The sequence below is a fragment of the Meleagris gallopavo genome, chromosome 10 (assembly GCF_905368555.1).
Source record: "Meleagris gallopavo chromosome 10, MGAL_WU_HG_1.1, whole genome shotgun sequence".
NCBI lineage: Eukaryota > Metazoa > Chordata > Aves > Galliformes > Phasianidae > Meleagris > Meleagris gallopavo.
In genome coordinates, this window is record NC_139413.1 from 13,484,048 (window position 1) to 13,501,634 (window position 17,587).

The 17,587-nt window shown below is 34.1% G+C and overlaps 1 protein-coding gene across 9 annotated transcripts in view; it reads right to left on the minus strand.

Moving 5' to 3' along the window:
* Nucleotides 1-17,587, minus strand: part of CCDC18 (coiled-coil domain containing 18) — a 27,483-nt gene continuing 9,896 nt past the window's right edge. For 6 of the 9 annotated variants that reach the window (XM_019618460.3, XM_010715578.4, XM_019618467.3 and 3 more), the window contains 17 exons: nt 17,315-17,535; nt 16,361-16,471; nt 15,654-15,785; nt 14,791-14,925; nt 14,195-14,272; nt 13,135-13,251; nt 11,735-11,902; nt 11,133-11,275; nt 10,340-10,503; nt 9,339-9,552; nt 8,292-8,391; nt 7,148-7,264; nt 6,586-6,729; nt 5,378-5,581; nt 4,128-4,265; nt 1,801-2,001; nt 1-229 (listed from right to left, as the gene is read on the minus strand). In XM_019618460.3, coding sequence (XP_019474005.1) covers nt 215-229; nt 1,801-2,001; nt 4,128-4,265; nt 5,378-5,581; nt 6,586-6,729; nt 7,148-7,264; nt 8,292-8,391; nt 9,339-9,552; nt 10,340-10,503; nt 11,133-11,275; nt 11,735-11,902; nt 13,135-13,251; nt 14,195-14,272; nt 14,791-14,925; nt 15,654-15,785; nt 16,361-16,471; nt 17,315-17,535 — 2,402 coding nt within the window. In that variant the 3' untranslated portion in view covers nt 1-214. The remainder of the gene's footprint in view (nt 230-1,800; nt 2,002-4,127; nt 4,266-5,377; nt 5,582-6,585; nt 6,730-7,147; nt 7,265-8,291; nt 8,392-9,338; nt 9,553-10,339; nt 10,504-11,132; nt 11,276-11,734; nt 11,903-13,134; nt 13,252-14,194; nt 14,273-14,790; nt 14,926-15,653; nt 15,786-16,360; nt 16,472-17,314; nt 17,536-17,587) is intronic. The other 3 variants (XM_019618462.3, XM_019618465.3, XM_085232066.1) reach the window with 3 other exon arrangements.

Below are 17,587 nucleotides of genomic sequence, written 5' to 3' on the forward strand. Positions count from 1 at the left end.
TACTTAAAAAATAAATTTTATTTCTGAAAAATTAAATGAGTGAATATATTAAGACAATAATCACAAAAATGGTTGAAAAATTAAGTCTGGCTTTTGCACCAGCACAAATTCATTCATTGTTTACAAATGTTAGATTAAAATTTCTTCTTAGAACGCATTATAATGTTGCCAGCAACAGCATTCAAGAGTTAGCGTTGTCCAACAGTTTCTTCCTTCATAATTCTCTAACCTAGAACAAAAGAACTGTGATCAGAGCCTCTTTAAAATGTTTGACTTTAGTTTACCATATCTAAAATCTTTTTGCACTAAGATACTCCTTTTCATTTTGAAGACTACTGTTAACAAATTAAGCCAACTACCTGCAGGTCTCAAGTCCATGGCTCCTTTCTGAAATTCTGCCTCCTAGATTGAAGTTATTAATGCACTTGTTTACTGTTCTGTCAACAGAAGCAATTTCCTTTCAAAATAAACTCTGCTTACAAATTTTTCAAGGGAGCTAAGTAGGAAATTACTACACAGCGTATTTTGAAAGGAAATATTAACACAAAAATAAATTGTACAAAATTTTGTACAATTTCAAGGAGTACTGTCTCTTGAAATAAATCCTCTACATAAGGCTTAAGGTTTCACTGTGAACCAGACTGTTAAGTTATTAACAACTTAAGTTTCTGGAAACAAAATCTGTATCAACAGTATTGAAGTATTTCTGTCACGTGAAAGAAAAAAAACTTATAATTTGTAACTATACGTTAATAAAATTTTACCCAGTTCATGAGTATTCTGGATTTTATGAAGTAAACAGAAATAAATACAATAAATAAACTAGGAGTTGGATTTGATGAACCTTAGGGGTCCCCTTCCAACTTGGGATATTCTGATTCCTGGAAATATGGTCTATTGCAGGGTGGGGTTTTTTTTGTTGTTAACTTCTAAGGGTTTGGCTTTTTTCCACCTTTAAAATAGCTTTGCATTCTAAACTTAAGTATTTGGCAGTTCATTTATTTAAAAAGAATAAAACAAAAGGAGCCTGAAGTGATCAACAAAACAATCCCTCCAGTATATAATGCATAGCAGCAGCATTTACAGTAGTCAATACCATGTACTGTATTGATCACCCCAATATTTGGTAACATCACATTATAATATGGTTCCTGTTAATCATGCATACAAAAGCCATTACCTTGCATTTATTAAACATTAGCTAGATGTTTATTCTTTAAAGGGAATGCTGTAAACAGAGTACATACATCTTCAAGTAGCACATAATAAGCTTATAGCTAATGAATAAAGGACTATTATACTAAGTTCTAGTTATTTTTATACTATATTAGATATATCTTGTCTTTCCCATTGTTTCCTGCATTTTAGAATCACAAATAAGCAGACTTTTTTTTTTGAAAAAAAAAACCCATAGTTTTTTTAAACAGTAAGCTATAAAACACATCGATGCACATACACTGCTTGGGACTGAAGTGACACACCAAGTCTTAGATGACAACAGAATCATCCTGTAGCCTTCAGTGAAAAGTAGCCTTTTTCTTTCACATAAGAAAAAAAACCCTCTATCGTATCTATGAGGTTGGCTAAGATGAACACATTAGACTTTAAGGACTTAAATTTACATGTATTGTAGTTAGTCCTCTTTCCTCCATCATTACTTAAAACAAAAAGATAAGTATCAAAATGGAACTGGATGATTACAATCACTCTGTTCAATTCTCTTGGTAAAAGATCCTCTGTTTTTGTGCACAGAATTTGCCTTACATGTTTTATGTATAACAGGTGGGTAAGTCAGCTTACCTTAACAAGCAATGTTTCACTTGCAGCACGAACCATTTCATCTCTCACCTGAAGCTGTAACTGCAGATTACTGACATTATCTTGAGCCTCTTCTGACTCTACCTTCATCTGCTGCAAGTGTTCACTCAGATGGTAAGAATCAAATTTCTGGTGTTCTGTTGATATCTGTCTTTTCGCTTGGTCTTTCTCGCGAGCAAGCTTCTCAAGTTTAAGAAATACAGAAAATCATTGTAAAAATTAAATATTGATTTAGGAAAAGATACACTTAATTTTTTTGTACTTCTCTTGGTATTACTAATAAAATTTTATTCCTCGTTTCAGTAAGAAACTTTGGCCACAGAAGATTAACTTGCTGTAAGAGTGCTCTGCCATTGTAAATTGTCTCTTTTTTTTTTTTTAATCTTTTAAATGAAGAAAGTAAAATAAAGCACTCTGGGAAGTTGAAGTTATCAAGATCTTCACTAGAGATTGAAGCAAAAAATAAAACTTTAACTGAAGAAATCTGTAATTTTGCTATTTTATGAATCTCAGAAGGACAAGAATGAACCAAGAGAGAAATCAACCTTAGAAGGTAACAGACTTTCTAAACCTGCACTGATACATCCCCTGTATCAGGAAAGTAGTGTATTAAGGGGAAAAAAAAAACAGATGACAACCCACCAGCAAAACACATCCACCCACATCGCTTTCCCCAAATACATCAGGTAACTGAAATCTTAGAACTAGCACAAAGGTTTTGTGGAAGATTAGTCAGTCAGTCTGCAATAAACATGTTTTACTAATGGACAACGTTTTTCTTACGTTATGTTTACACATAAAACATTTTCAAACACAGAAGCAAGCCTATAATATTGAGGATGGAGCTAGAACCTTTGTCATATCTTTATGCAAAATGGTTCTAAAATTTAGTTTTCTATCCACTTAAAATGAAAACAAACTTGAAATTTAATTTCCTTCATCGCAAGTCTCTAAAGGAATACAGCTAGAGTAGGAATATTCACAAAGCTTCACATCTTTCTTGGGCCTCATTTTTCCTTTGCAAAAATAATAAAAGGAATTTTCTGAATGCTAGGAAAAGTTATTCTGAATCTAAGTATGAAATAGCTCCCTACTTTAATGCAGAACACAGAAAAGGATCCTTGTAACACAGACGTCTCCAAGGTCCCTTTTAATTAGAAATAAGCATGTCAATATTTTCAAAAGTATGAGGGTTTCTGCACTCCAATGGACAGAATTTTAGAAACAAATGCCCTATGCAAAACGGCTTTTACAAAGCTTGATGTCAAAGGGTGATCAATAAGCCTTACACTGATATAGTAAACCCCCTTAATTAGGTGAACTATTGAGATCTACGAGAACTACAACTTCTACCTTGTCCAGAGAACCCAAGTAAAATGTTTTGTTCCTGTACCCCCAAAATTTCCTATTACAAAGAATCTCATTAGCATTTTGTGTATCCAGCTTACTCCATTGGATTTTATTTTTTTCTTCTGACATTTTATTTATGCAACCTTCATCCAGCTCAGAGTTTTATCCAGGAGTACATCTCCAATGAGAAAGACAGAATATATAACAGGAAAATAAGCTCAGGTGCACTCATATCATCCTCACTGTGAGAGAAGGAAGAATCTGGTAATATACTGGACTCATTATCTTAGAGCTTAGTCCTTTAATGACATGAAATGGACAGGTGAGTTTACTTTTGGACTAGTGCCCATCTTAGATATTTAGAAATGAACTACATAGACAACTAGGTAACTCCTTGAGGATTGAGATAAACTTAATAGGTACCTTTGGCATCTCAGCTGATAAATAAAAACACAGAAATCATAAAAGGCTTCCAAAGCTCTGTTACCTTCTCCCTGTCCAAATATAACTTGATTGAAAGCAGTTATGACTATGATACAAGAACATACCTGTTAATTCTTTTAACAGATTACTTTTTTGTCTGGAAAGGATGTGTCTAGCCAGTAGCTCTTAGGCATTAGGTAGGAAACACCTTCAAAATCAGCCTCAGAGTGTTAGAAGTTGGAAATGTTAATGATGTGTCTGAAGGACAGCAGCAGGCACTGTCTTTTTCTTATCCAGACCTTGACTATCCTATATCATCTCCTTAACAGAAGTTAATGTGGAAAAGCTGACACTGCTTTTATCTGCAGTTAAAGAATCTTCCTATTCAGCTAAGACACAGCAAGCTCCCCTCCCCCCAAGACATCAAATGCCTTCAGTGACTTCACGTATAACTTCTCAGATGTCTCACTCTAGGAAAAGAAATAGACAAATAAAATAATCGAAATGGCAGGAGCTGTTTCAGTTCTGATGTATACCTTTATCTGACGAGTGTCTTGTAATGAACTTATTTCTGCAAAAAGCCTGTTTATCTCAGATTGCATTTGTAGTTCTAGTTGAGCTTCACGAGCCTTGGCAGCACCCAGTTCTTCTGCCAGACGGTTTGCACGAGATTCCTGAAGGACAGAAAGACATGGTATGAATCATGCCTGTATCTGAAAAACACTGTAAATGCAACACATTATTTACTCTTGAAAAATTATAGGTGGTAAGTGAATCAGATACTCTCTGTTTAATGCAAAGAAGCATGACAAGGTTTACCATTTCTTCTATTTGTTCATATGGAATCAGTAGTGGAACAGGGCCTTAAGTCAAATATGAAGTTATTGAGTAAGAGTGGTAGAGTCCTTTAAATAGGGGGGATTTTGCTGGTCATTAATTTGGTTACACATTCAAGCAGGAAACTATATAATCTAAAGTATTTCCTAGGAGTAACCCCAACAGGAAATAGATGGTAATTAAGTTGTTTTCTTGTATTTTTTAGACAAAAACAACCACCCACAACTGCCTTTTATAAGAACACTTCTAAAGCTTACACAGGACCATATAGCTGCAGCATTGTATTTCTAGATAATCAAAACCGGCAAAGATAAAACTACATTTGTGCAAATGAATGCTGCTTCCTAACCAAGAGTGCTGCCTGACTGTACTTTTTTTTTTTTTTTTTTTAAATGATTGGTAATAAAAGAGAAGTAGCCATCTTCAATGAACATGAACAGCAACTGGGTATGACCTGTGTACTCAAAACAGGAAAGACAAGAAAGATACCTGTTTTGTGAGTTCTGATTAAGTGTAGGTTCCCTGCAGATACAGGAAATACACCAGCTATTTCCCACTTCTGCTCCATACATAAAAGGAAATATTATCTTTTGATTAACAGTTTGGTTAACTCTACTAAAAAACGCAGCAACTGCATTTTTAAATCTGGGCTTTTTCTTTGCCTGTCATTACCTAATTACACAGAAGAGATTTTGAAGTTTTCTTCTTACAGAAGAGCTGCTACTTAGTGTGAAATGGCAAGGGAAAACAAAACTCAGACATTCCCATATCAACCATGTCAAACAGAACTGCAATACGTGTTACAAACTTTGAGCACTAAAATAAACACATCTTTTCAAAAAAAAATATATATATATATACACATATACATATATATTTCCAATGATTAGTTATATTAATAATGAACATATGGAACAAATTTCAATTCTGAATTGAAATGTTAAGTCACCTTCTCTTGGGACAGATGGTTTACTTCTTCTAATTCACACGCGAGTCTGTCTGCTTCTCTTTGGGACTGCACTAGCATTTGACGAGCCTCCACCAGCTCTGAGTGAGTATGCTGCAGCTGTTCTCGTTCTAGCTTCAATTGCTGACCCAAATCTAATGCTTCCCTGTACTGGTCTCCAATGCAATTCTCCTGGTTTTTCACTGTCTGTAACAGGTAAATAACATCAGACCTCAAAGATCAGAAATACCAAACCATTTACATTCATTCTTCTCTTCCTGAGGGGAAAAAGAAAGCAATAGCAACAACAAAAAACACAAGCCAAAAACAAAGCTCCAACATTACTTTCTATTTTTATTGCCTCTAGAATGTTGCAGAGATGTCACACTATACCTGCGGTCCATCTAAATTCTGTGCCATATCTCTCAACAGCCAGTGTAGACATTTAAAATAAAGCTTTAACAAAATTTCTTGACAGATAAACATATAGAGAGAAACACATCCATAGAAAGTGTATTTTTAAACACATTCACTAATGACTGATTTAATGTCTGAAAACAGGTGTTAGTATAATTCATCAAAAAAATTTGCTGTCCTCTTTATTTGTATGCTCCCATTTAAAATGTAAATACAACCAGAACAACCCTTTCAGTTCCTATGAGCATGCTAGCTCTCAATGTTCTTTGAGGCAATTATTTCCACAAGATAAATACTTAAGATACAAGAAAATCTCATCATATGGCAATTTTTTAATATCATTTCAAAGGAGAGCAGCTCCATAGCCAGAACGTCACATTACTAAAGATTGTCAATATTTTGATTGTTTCACAAAGCAAATAATTAACAGTATGCATTAGATTTGTCTTTTTAAACTCATTAAACTGGCTAGGGAATTAAGATCCCGTAAACACCAGGATGTACAATGCAATTACATGGGGAGTAGTAATGACACTTGATTAAAAGACACTGTACAGTTCTTGGTAGGCAATTACAGTAACGGCATTAAAAATTTGATAACATTTTTTAAATGAATTCTACCCACAAATTTTTAAACCCAGAGAGTTTCTCTGAGTTTACAGCCATTTTCTTTATGGAGAAGGCTATTTAACCTTCACTGTTTCTTAAACAGTCACACAGGCAACGGTACTAAGAATTGTGCAATGCACTGTGAGTAAGAGGAAAGACAGGTTGAAATCCAAGAAACATTTTACTTTTTCAAGAGCTTCTAGGCTCTGTTGTTGTCTTCCCATTTTCTTCTTCAGCTGATTTATTTCTTGATTTCTCTGGAGCAGTTCAAAGTCTTTTTCACGAAGTTCCTCCTTAGAATGCTGGAGTTTGCTCTCTAAGCTCTCAATCTGAACAGAAAAGTCAATTGTGTTAGAATAGATATTTTACTAAACTCAGAAAAATTTAAGAAGCTTTACAAATCCTACAGTAACACTGACTTTTTGTTCTTTTTTGATTTCTGATTCATTTTGCCAATGTTCTTCTGTATTAGATGAGCAGTGTGGGAATTATCATATTAACTAGAAATAAATTTTCATTTTAATATTAGGAACTCTCTAATACAATTGAAAAATATAAATCTAATTATATTGACAAATATAAAATATTTTTGCTGGTACAGTATCACAGTATCCTTCCTTTCCCTAAAATATAGCATCAGTTATCCTCTTCTGAGTTTAACCTGGCCAGCTTCTGTGTCCCAGGAGCAAATATTCTTATACAATCAACTGCCATTTATTAGGTAAACTGTTTTAAAGCAAGAATTACCTGTTTGTTACATTCCTTAACTTCTAACTCTGATTTCTCTAAATTGCACTCTAACTGAATTATTTGTTGTTCCATTTCTCCCTTATGCTCACGAACTGTCATATCCAACTGTGTAATCTAGATATAAAAAAGGAAAAAAGGAAATATTTTCAGCTACTATGTAAAATTTAAGCAGCAATATTACAAAATATAGCAAAATTAATTAAACCTATCTCTTGTAGTGTAGAGAAAATACTCTCCTAAATGGTCAATATAAAAATGAATCTCATTTTAAAGCACACACAAAAAACAACAAAGTAAACAAAGAGACGAGTGAAAAAACAAGGGAAAAAGAATGTTTAGGTATACAAAATATAATCAAGTTCAGTTTAATCTGAATTTAATTAGTAGCTCATTATATGTACCTGTCATTGTAGGAAGAACAAATTTTGCCAGAGCAGAAAATAAAAAAAAGATCCTGTTGCTTCAATGAATTCTTGGAGCACTTCACCGAGTACTGTGGCAAGAATATATTGGAAGGTCTGACCTCCTTACAATCTCAGCTCCTTCTACGTTTTTCCTCACCCCTCCTACCCCTTCAAATGTTCTTGGATACACAAGCTGTTAGCCCCTGCAAGTAGTAGTTATTAGCCTTTAGTTTTCTAATTTATACTTGACAGGAGAATAGTTTCTCCATAAGGGATACCAAATCCTGAAGTCAAACCAAAAGACTGAAAACGCTTCATGTCAGCTACAAAAATTCTTCACAGTAAAGATGCTGTTTCATATTCAGACATTTCTTTATATCTAAAGAAAAGTGCTCCAGTACAAATAAGGAAATGAATCTAAAATCTCAAAGCGTGCTTCAGTGCAGACTTTTGATCTTTTGTTAAACATCAAGATGACAACCCATGTCCTGCACCTTTACTACTATCAGAATTATGGGATGGATTTACAATACCAACAGCCTGTGTATTCTTAGAGAAGGCACAATTTGATCTTCCAGTTGCCATAAGGCTTCAGGAACATAGAGCCAGTTTTCAGGTTGACACTATGGCTAAATTAATAACATAGTCTGGAATGATGTGATAAGGCAATTAAATCTAGCAGGTTTTTTAATACATAATAATAACAGTTGCGAGTTACATACTTAAAGTTATCTGACCTGTGCTGCTCTTTGTTTCAGTTCCCAATTCCTTTCTTTCAGTGCTTGGTCCATGTCAAGCAGCTCTTGTTTTTTGTCTTCAATTTCTCCCTTGCAATACCTGAAATCCATGTATGTTTAACTGCTTAATACACATTCATTTATTTAGCTTAAAGTATCCAACTTGAAAACAATCACCTCTATTACTTAAAGCCAAGTATCCCTACAATGCAACTCAACTAACTTAGTAAAAGAGCAAACCCAAATGGAATAACTGTGTTATTTCCCTTTTGCAGATACCTGCAGAATTTCAAGTTTTTAACTGATTACCAAGACAAGATTTCATTAACATTGTTAAAAAACAATAGCATAGAAGAAACAGACTTTAATTTAGGGTCAGAAAGGAAACTGGGCAATTTCATAGAATCATAGAATAGAATAATAGAATGGCCTGGGTTGAAAAGAACGACAATGATCATGTAGTTTCAAATCCCCTGCTATGTGCAGGGTTGTCAACCACCAAACCAGGCTGCCCAGAGCCACATCCAGCCTGGCCTTGAATGCCTCCAGGGATGGGGCATCCACAACCTCCTTGGGCAATCTTTTTTCACACACCCTCTGTGTGAAAAACTTCCTCCTAATAGCCAACCTAAACCTCGTTGTCTTAGTTTAAAACCATTCCCCCTTGTCCTGCCACAATCAACCCATGTTAACAGTCATATTCCCTCCTGTTTACATGCTCCCTTCAAATACTGGAAAGGCCACAATGAGGTCTCCCCAGAGCCTTCTCAAAGTTAAACAAGCCCAGTTCCCTCAACCTTTCCTCATAGGAGAGGTGCTCTAGCCCTCTGATCAACTACAGTATATAAGAAGTCATTCCCCATAATTAATATCATTTCGTGGCTTTGGAATTCAAAAAAAAGCAAAAAACAAAAACCAAGCATACCACAAATCACCTAGAGATTAGAGACAGCTGTTAAGATTTAAGAAGAACATCCAAGCGACACAATACTCCTAAACAAACATTAACATAACTAAATTTTCATGATTGAAATGATACTAACTTACCTGAGCTCAGCTGTTAGATTCATGATAGTAGCCTGCTTCTCCTCCAGAGACAACTGTGCATTCTGTAACGCATCTTGCAACCCCTGAAGCTGTAGTGAAATGACTTTTAATTCTCCATGGGCATTTTGCAATGCAGATTCTAGCCCCGCTATTTTCTGTAATGCCTCCCTGTGGCAAGTCTCACTTTGAAGCAGTTTATCTTCTAAAGCGGTCACTTGAGCGCACAAAACATCACAAAATGTTGAATCATGAGTCAAGGCTCTTTACACAACATCACTGCCTATTAGCATTGGCGGCCTCAATCAGTTTTCAGTATCACTGTTTTCATAGTAAAATCCAGAAAAACAGTGACTTCTGAAGTTAGCTGCCATGAATATATGGCCATTTAGATCTTGACTGTTTGTTTTCTTTTTTTTTTCCTTTTTTTTTTTTAAATCAAGATCACAACCTATGATTGATTTGAAATTTAAGTATATATCTAAAAGACCGTAAATCATAAAATACACAACATAGCAACTTAATACACAGTGCTACAAAAAAACACAATTGCTGAAAAGAACGGTAAAATTAAATACGGGAAGGATGGTTAGAAAGTTTGTTATTTCCATAAGCTTTCCCATGATTTTTATTTTTTAAACGAGAGATGAATTTTCATGAACAGCGTATACCTCTGTTATAATTGTGCTTCTTGTTCGATTACCACATTAAGAATCTGTGTTACCACCATCTATGGGCAATTTGCTTAGTCATTTCACACAGGATAAAGGTATATCCCACAATAATGAGGCTTTGCAGATTTCCCTTGAAAATAGGCCAATGGGATTTTGTTTGTCTTTTAATGGAATTCCCAACATAAAAAACACAAGTATGAAAAATTCGCAGAATTATCATAGTTTGACTCTTCTCTGCTTGGTAATACATAAAATGGGGAAACATCAAAGCTAATACACTGCAGAATAGCACGATTAAAGGAAGCCCGAAAAACAGAACAGCTGAGTTACCCTCACTTGTCTTTCCACTGAGCTCTGATCGTGCTTCCTTCAAAGTGATGTCCAAATGACTTATTTGCATTGTTTTGTCATCAATGTCTTGTTTTAATTGCACTACTTCTTTTCCCATACCAGAAAGTTCATTCTTACACTCATCCATCTCCAGTGTCTTTTGCCTACATAAAAGATGCAGCCAGAACAAAATTAACCTTGTGACGACAAAAGCAACACATCTTTATCCTTGAGCTCCAAAAAGACAAATACTTTCATAAATAGTGAATACTGTGGAATCCAGGGGAATTCTAATAGCAGATATGTCACAGGTATACTACGGATCCTGTCAATTTCATTTGAAGCAATAAAGTTAAACAATGTTGGTTATGCAAAGATCCTATTGAGATGTTATTATTCCCATTAATTATGCAAATAACAGACCTGTCAGCATCAAAATTAAAAAAAAAAGTCAAGAAGGCTTTTTCCTGCAATAAAACCAAATTATTATTTAAAACAAACTTACTAAACCCTCCATGAATTAGAAGCAATTTGGTATATTTATGAATTAATTTGTATTATGACACCATTTTTAGACTAAATAGGTTGCCTGCACACAAATTAATTCCATCTGAAGACTGTCAGAGAACCTTACATTGCTGCTAGTTAGAAACTTTCTGTCCAACTTCCGGTCCATTGCTCAGACAAACAATGAATGATCTAACTACACAGCTGAATAACACTTCAGAGTACAATCCTTTTTTTTTTTGATATTTAATATTCAGAATATTCTTCTCAGTTATTCAGAACTTACCGGATTATGTTATTAAGTTCATCCACCTTTCGTCTGCTTAAATCTGCTTCCTGGCAAGCTAGGTAGAGTTTCTCCTCTACCTTTCTCAACTCATCTTCTGCATATACCTTCTGTTTCTGAAGTTCTTGTTCTAAAGTAGATACCTATTTAAGATTGTATTAAAAATCAAAGAAACAATATTTTTAAAAGTTACACAACATAGAAAAATACATCCTTGTCTTGTAACAAACACACACACTGAAACTTGTAATAAAACGGTTATCTCTACAGTCTCAAATTGCATATAGTTTAAGGCTAGGACTTTGCAGTCACATCTGAAAGACAAATGGTTTTGAGTAAATATAGTTAGGCTTGTCTTTTGAGTTTCAATACACTTATCCTTAGTTAAAGTCTAAGTTGCGTGTAGCCACAGAATGGCTGAAGTTTTTAATAACACAGAACTTGCTTTAACACGAATCAAACTGTTAATCCTTTATTTTAGATATATCTGAAATAATGAAAATCAAATCAGTTATGAACATTCTGATTTTAAAGGTATTACAAAAATGCACATTAAAGAATTAAAACAACTGTCCCTATGCAGACTTCTGACCACACTATACCTGTTCTTCAAGCTTGGTTTGATTATCTTCCAGTTCCCCAGTTCTAATAGTTTCTTGCTGCAACATTTGCTGCTGATGATGCAAAGTCTGTTGCAGGAGAATGTTCTGTTCACTTGTGTCCTGAAGATTACGACCTTTTAGTTTTATTTCTTTTTGCAAATAACAAACCTGAAAATACATTTACTTTCCATCACTATAAAGCATTTTTATTCACACTCGTCTACCCTTTGTTCTTAATCACCACAGATTTATTAAAAATTCTGTAAGACTTTGGCTGTGAATTTTGTGCATTAGTTTCAACAGTATGTAACACATCATTCAGTTGTGCCTTACAAAATGAGCGAAGTAGTCATTTATCAACATCAATCTTTTAATTCCTGCTTTTTAACTACATTTGAACTGCTAATATTTTAAGAACAAATTCAACAAATTTAACAAAGATTTCTCATTTATAAATTAGTGAACTACTTTTCTTTCTGCTACTCTTCTTACTTAATTTCTCAGGAAGTTCCTGTCTTCCCCATTAAATTTAGTTCAGTCTCTCCCTTTATTTCTTCCTGCTTCTCTGACAATAGTCATTCCAATAACAGCCGTGTACTTTAAGTGTCTAGCTTCACCATGTGTTGAAAAGTCTGATTTCTCAGTGAAGAAAGCCAGGAATTATCTAAAAAGTCACTTTATTCAAACAGCGTCTCTGAGAAGTGAAACACTAGCTGCTCACCCCAAAGTGGAGGTAGTGACTCTGCCAGTTATGTGTGGAAGTATCACAAAAGTCTCACCTGCCACCCTTCCTTATCACACAGCAGTCAGTCTCTCCATGCACAGTATAACAGCAACACGTTTTAGGACGCAGAAAGAAGCAGCACGTATCACAGGCTTGTGCATAATACAGAGCACAGATTTCCACTCAATTATTCTTGTAAACTCCATTTGACTAACACCTGTCTCTCATTAAGTAGGGTAGTATTGTCTTGGAGGGGAAGGGGTAGAAGGAAGAAAGAACTACAGACAAAAACCTCACATGAATGTTTTGACTGATTATGCTCAGACACCTTCCCCATTAAGATACTCATAACACAAATCAATTCTGTAAATTTACGTTTATATTGCAACAACATGCCCCCATTTTTTAAGACAAAGATTTCTTCCATTTAATCTTGATTTTGCTACCTCTTTCGACAATTCACTCTCTTGGTATTTCCTTGAGTTAATCCAATGTTTCTTAGTTATGCTTTTCCCCTTGATCATCACAAAATATATAGTATTTCCTCTCAGCTTAATTCACAGTCACAACTCACACTACAGAGGTTTTGTTTCACATTTCGCAAGATTTCAGGGTAAAGCAATCAGAACAGTAACTTCTTCTGTAATACAGAAAAGTTGCCAAAACAAGCTTTTACCTCTTTAGACTTCTTTTTGAGCTGATTTTCAAACATCTCCTTATTTTCTTCCGTCCGACTCAAATACAGTGCAAGTTCTTCCTTACATACATCTAGCGCTGACTCAAGTTGTTTCACCTAGTTGAATGTCACAGATCACTTTAAATTCATATATTTCTTGTTAACTAGCTAATAGCCTAAAAATGTTTAAATTATCTTTGTCTGAAAAGCTACATTTTAATACAAAGAGTGCAATAACAGGCACAAAAGAAAAAAGCAAAGAACTCAGATTATAAGCAGAAATGAACATTTGTGAAATTATGTTACAATATTTCAGATTGTTTAAATCAGGTAAGACTATCAGTTGTAAAAACATACTCCAGTATTTGTCAGCAGCCACAATTTACAAATGAACCTATTTAAAATATCAAATCATAAGACTCCCATACTTTATTACAAGTTAAAATTTACATACAGAATTCTATAAATAAATTTGGAAATACCACTTGCGTTGTCAGAAGTCAAAAACAGAAGTACGTACTATCTGTTAAGTCCATAGTACTTAATCCTACCAACATCCTGAGAATTTAATATCATATAAAACCTGATGGTGTTAAATAACCACATGATAAAGTATACCAACACTACCATTGCAAAATACTGCAAGGAAGATACCAAGCCAACACTAATAAGAGGTATAGATGGCTAGAAAAAGGTAACTAATATCATTATTGCGTGCCTAGAACGTCGTAACTGGAGTAAAAATCTACACAGAATTCCTTGTAGACAATTTTTTTTTTCTAGAAGTACAGGTACAAATCTCCCTCATTTATAACTCCAATCATTTCATAAGGCAATTATGCATTGCATGATCTCTAAGGGCAGGTTTCAACAAAATTTTTAATGAAAAACAAGGAAAAGATGCTAAGAAGACTTCAGGTTTCTGAATTATCTGTGAGAGAGATTTCTGTAAGGTAGCCTAAATGTAGGTAGCCTGTCCACAGAGGCTAAGAATTAAAAAAAACCTCATAATTGCAAAACTTTAAGACTATGAACTGAAAGTTATGAAGGGTTTACTAACTTTGATTGTTTGCTCATTTAACTGACTCTCCAGTATCTTCAGTCTCTCATCTTTCTTGAGATCTTGCTTCTTCAGTTCCTGTTTGAACATTTCCCACCCCCAAGAGAAAAAAAGTAAATACAGTGGAATAATAAGATCTTAGCAAGCAAGAATTATACAGGTGAAAAAGTATAACAGTGTACTTAGGTATACAGCTTGCGTATTCTTTTTGCATGAATGTGGTTCCCAAGAGGCATCCCTTCGTATTCAGCAGCAACGTTAGTTTTTTAAAGGAACATGGATTGCCTAGCATAATGTTCTTATTTGTTGGCCTCATCTAGAGTAGATACGATAGATCTTTATCCAGACCTCCTTCCTTTGACTAATGGTGCAAACCAGAAGTATAAATGAAATGGTGAGACAGTAAATAATAAAGAGTTCTGAACAATTTAGAGTAGTATGGGAAATACAACAGATTCAGTCAATGAGTTAAACAAGCACTATGAAACATATACGTGTCATCTTTTCATTTTCTCAGTTTTTCCATGTGTCCGTGGATATGCTTTTCACCATTAGTCACTTCACAGATTTGAACTTAAGTCAAAAGCCAGCCTTACCTCTCCGCTCTCCATCAGTAGTCCATCCAATGATTCGATGTGATGCTGTTTATGTATAATATCTTGTTGCAAAACAGATATTGTCGTCTCTTGTTCTACAAATTGTTGATGTTTCTTATCTAGCTGTGTCTGAAGCTGCCGATAAAAAATTTGTAGTTTACTATTTTAATAAACAGTTTCAGAGAACCTATACATCTAAACATACTGTTTAATTCTATTCACCCACCACTAAAAATGAGAAGTAGATTTCTGCCATTAAAAATATTGCATAGCATCAAAAATACCAAGAAATGCCAAATCCTTAATAGTTAAAAGCAAAAAGAGAAGCTAGACCACGAGGGAAGGTAAAGTATAGTTGCCTGTCATCAGCTAAGGCACTAAGACATACATACATCTTCATTAAAAGTAACAAATTTATTTAACAGCTAGAATTTAACAGTTAGAAATAGCCAAAGCTGTATTTCTAATGGCATAAAACAAGTGAATTCTTCTATAAAGAATGAAAAAAAATCCTGACAGCTCTCCCTGAACATACATGTTCACAATGTAAATAACAATTTGATTACAAGTTAAAATTTTACTTTTTTTTTGAGCTAGGTGTTTGGAGCAAAGAGCCACAGCATTCTTTTTAAGCCTGTATTTGTCTTCAGTTGAGTGGAAAAGAGGATATCCATACCCAAATGGAAATCATGACTTTGTGTAGTATTAGATGGAAAAATAAATAAAACCCAGAAATGTAGGGAGAAGATAATAAACATTTCTCATTATGTATCTGCATCAGAATTACTAAATAAAGAAATGATCACGTGAAAAAGTTGCCATCTATGTCACACACACATATTAGCATACAATTAAGGCCTTACTAGTTCTATTTGTTTCTCCATCTCTCTGTGCTGCTCAAGATGAATCAATTTTGCTTTTTCAAAAGCAGAAGTTAGCTGCTTGTGTTCTTCACTGACAGTTGTTTCCAACTCACGAATGTGTTTGTTTTTTCTCTAGGAAATGACAACAGCAAGGACTTAATAAAAATGTTTACTTCTGATATTCAGTAGTTGTTATTAGATAATCAAGTTCATAGATTTCATTAAGAATAGCCTTATTCTATTGAGGAGGAGAAAATAATATTTTATTAAATGGAGAATTAAAAAAATTAGCTCAAAGGTTGGAAAATCTTAAGGTTTTTCTTAGTAGCACAAGTGAAATTCTTATCGTCCCAGAATAAATAGCAGTGTTACAATTCATTTCACGAGAACTAGAGTTTTGTTGTATGTGTCATCAAAGGGAAACAGCAAAATGTCAATTCAGATCTTACCATGCTTACGAGCAAGGAAGAAGTATATCTTATTTGAAGCAGTATGTACATATGATTTTAAACTGTGCTCCCTAAAAATCACGCAGATACCCTAGCAGTCTAACAGTCAAAGTCTGTTTTAAAATACATGTTTTATTTTTATTTTTATTTTAAAACATGTATGTTTTAAATACATGCAACAATACCATTTCAGTTTCAACTTTGATTTTCATTTATGCCATTTCACACAAATGTAGTTTTTCACTGAATATGTCATACCATGAGTTCCTGTTCCAATTCAGTACTTCGCGCTGCAGCAGCAGAATAAGCAACAGATTTTTCTTCCAGTTGTTTCTTAAGCGCAGAAAGCTGAGTAGATTTCTTTGCTACCTGGAAGTAAATAAGGAAAAACAAAAACAAAACAAACAAACAAAAGCCAAACAAACAAACAAAAAACAACAAACAAACAAACATTAAAATATTATTGGCTAATTCAAGTGTTTTCCTATGCTTTCCTATGAGAGATTCTGTTTTAGCTACTTTTATTCCTTACTAAATTTTAGGCATAATTCATTTATTTTCATAGGCTCTAATAATCTTCATTAATCATTGTAGAATTCGGGACAATTTACCTCAAATTTGTGCAGTACATGATGGTTTTATCAGTAACATACACTGTAATTATTAACTGCATTTTATAATATATGTGGTCATCATTAAGAAATATGGCAAATAAAATTATGCTGTAACTAACACACTGTCATCAGAATGTAAATATTAAAAGTTCAATTTATTAAATCAGAGAAGAGCTAGCTGAAGATTAATTTCTTTCCTCACATTAATGATGTTATCTCTGGAAAATGTATTGACACTTAGTGAGGAAAAATACTCATAACTGGTCTTCAGACATCTGTTTAAGACTCCACATTAATTTGGTCCTAACAAAGGAACAAGACCATGCACATTTTCCATTTAGCACAGCAAAGTAGAAGTTAAGCCCACTAAGAGCATAAAATTAAAAACTAGAGATTTCTGACAACAGATAAACTGAGGTCGCTATCTTTAAGCTTCCCTGCTTTCTTTTAAAGTCACCCCATCTTGAAGTTGTTCCAAAAGCAGCAAATTTTAAAATTAGAACGACAACCGCATTTTCTCCACAGCAATTATCTTAACTCACTCTAATGACTGAACTAAGCAAAGCCTGACACTTTTTCCTTTCTACTAGAAACTTACTTCTTGCTTTAAGGTATTAGTTTTTAAAGTCTTCGCTGATAGCTCTTCCTGCATGCTTTGAAACTGACTGGTTCTCTGAGCCATGCTGGTCTTCAAAGACAAATTCTCATTATCTAGTTTTGCCAGTTTAACACGTAATTTTTCCATCTCCTTCTTGAATCTTTGTCTCTCCTTTTCAAACTGTTTACTGACAAGTTCCAGCTGTTGACATTTACTCCTCTCTCAAAGTAAAAAAATAAATTCAAGCTTAGAAAAAAAAACACCACAAGAAAA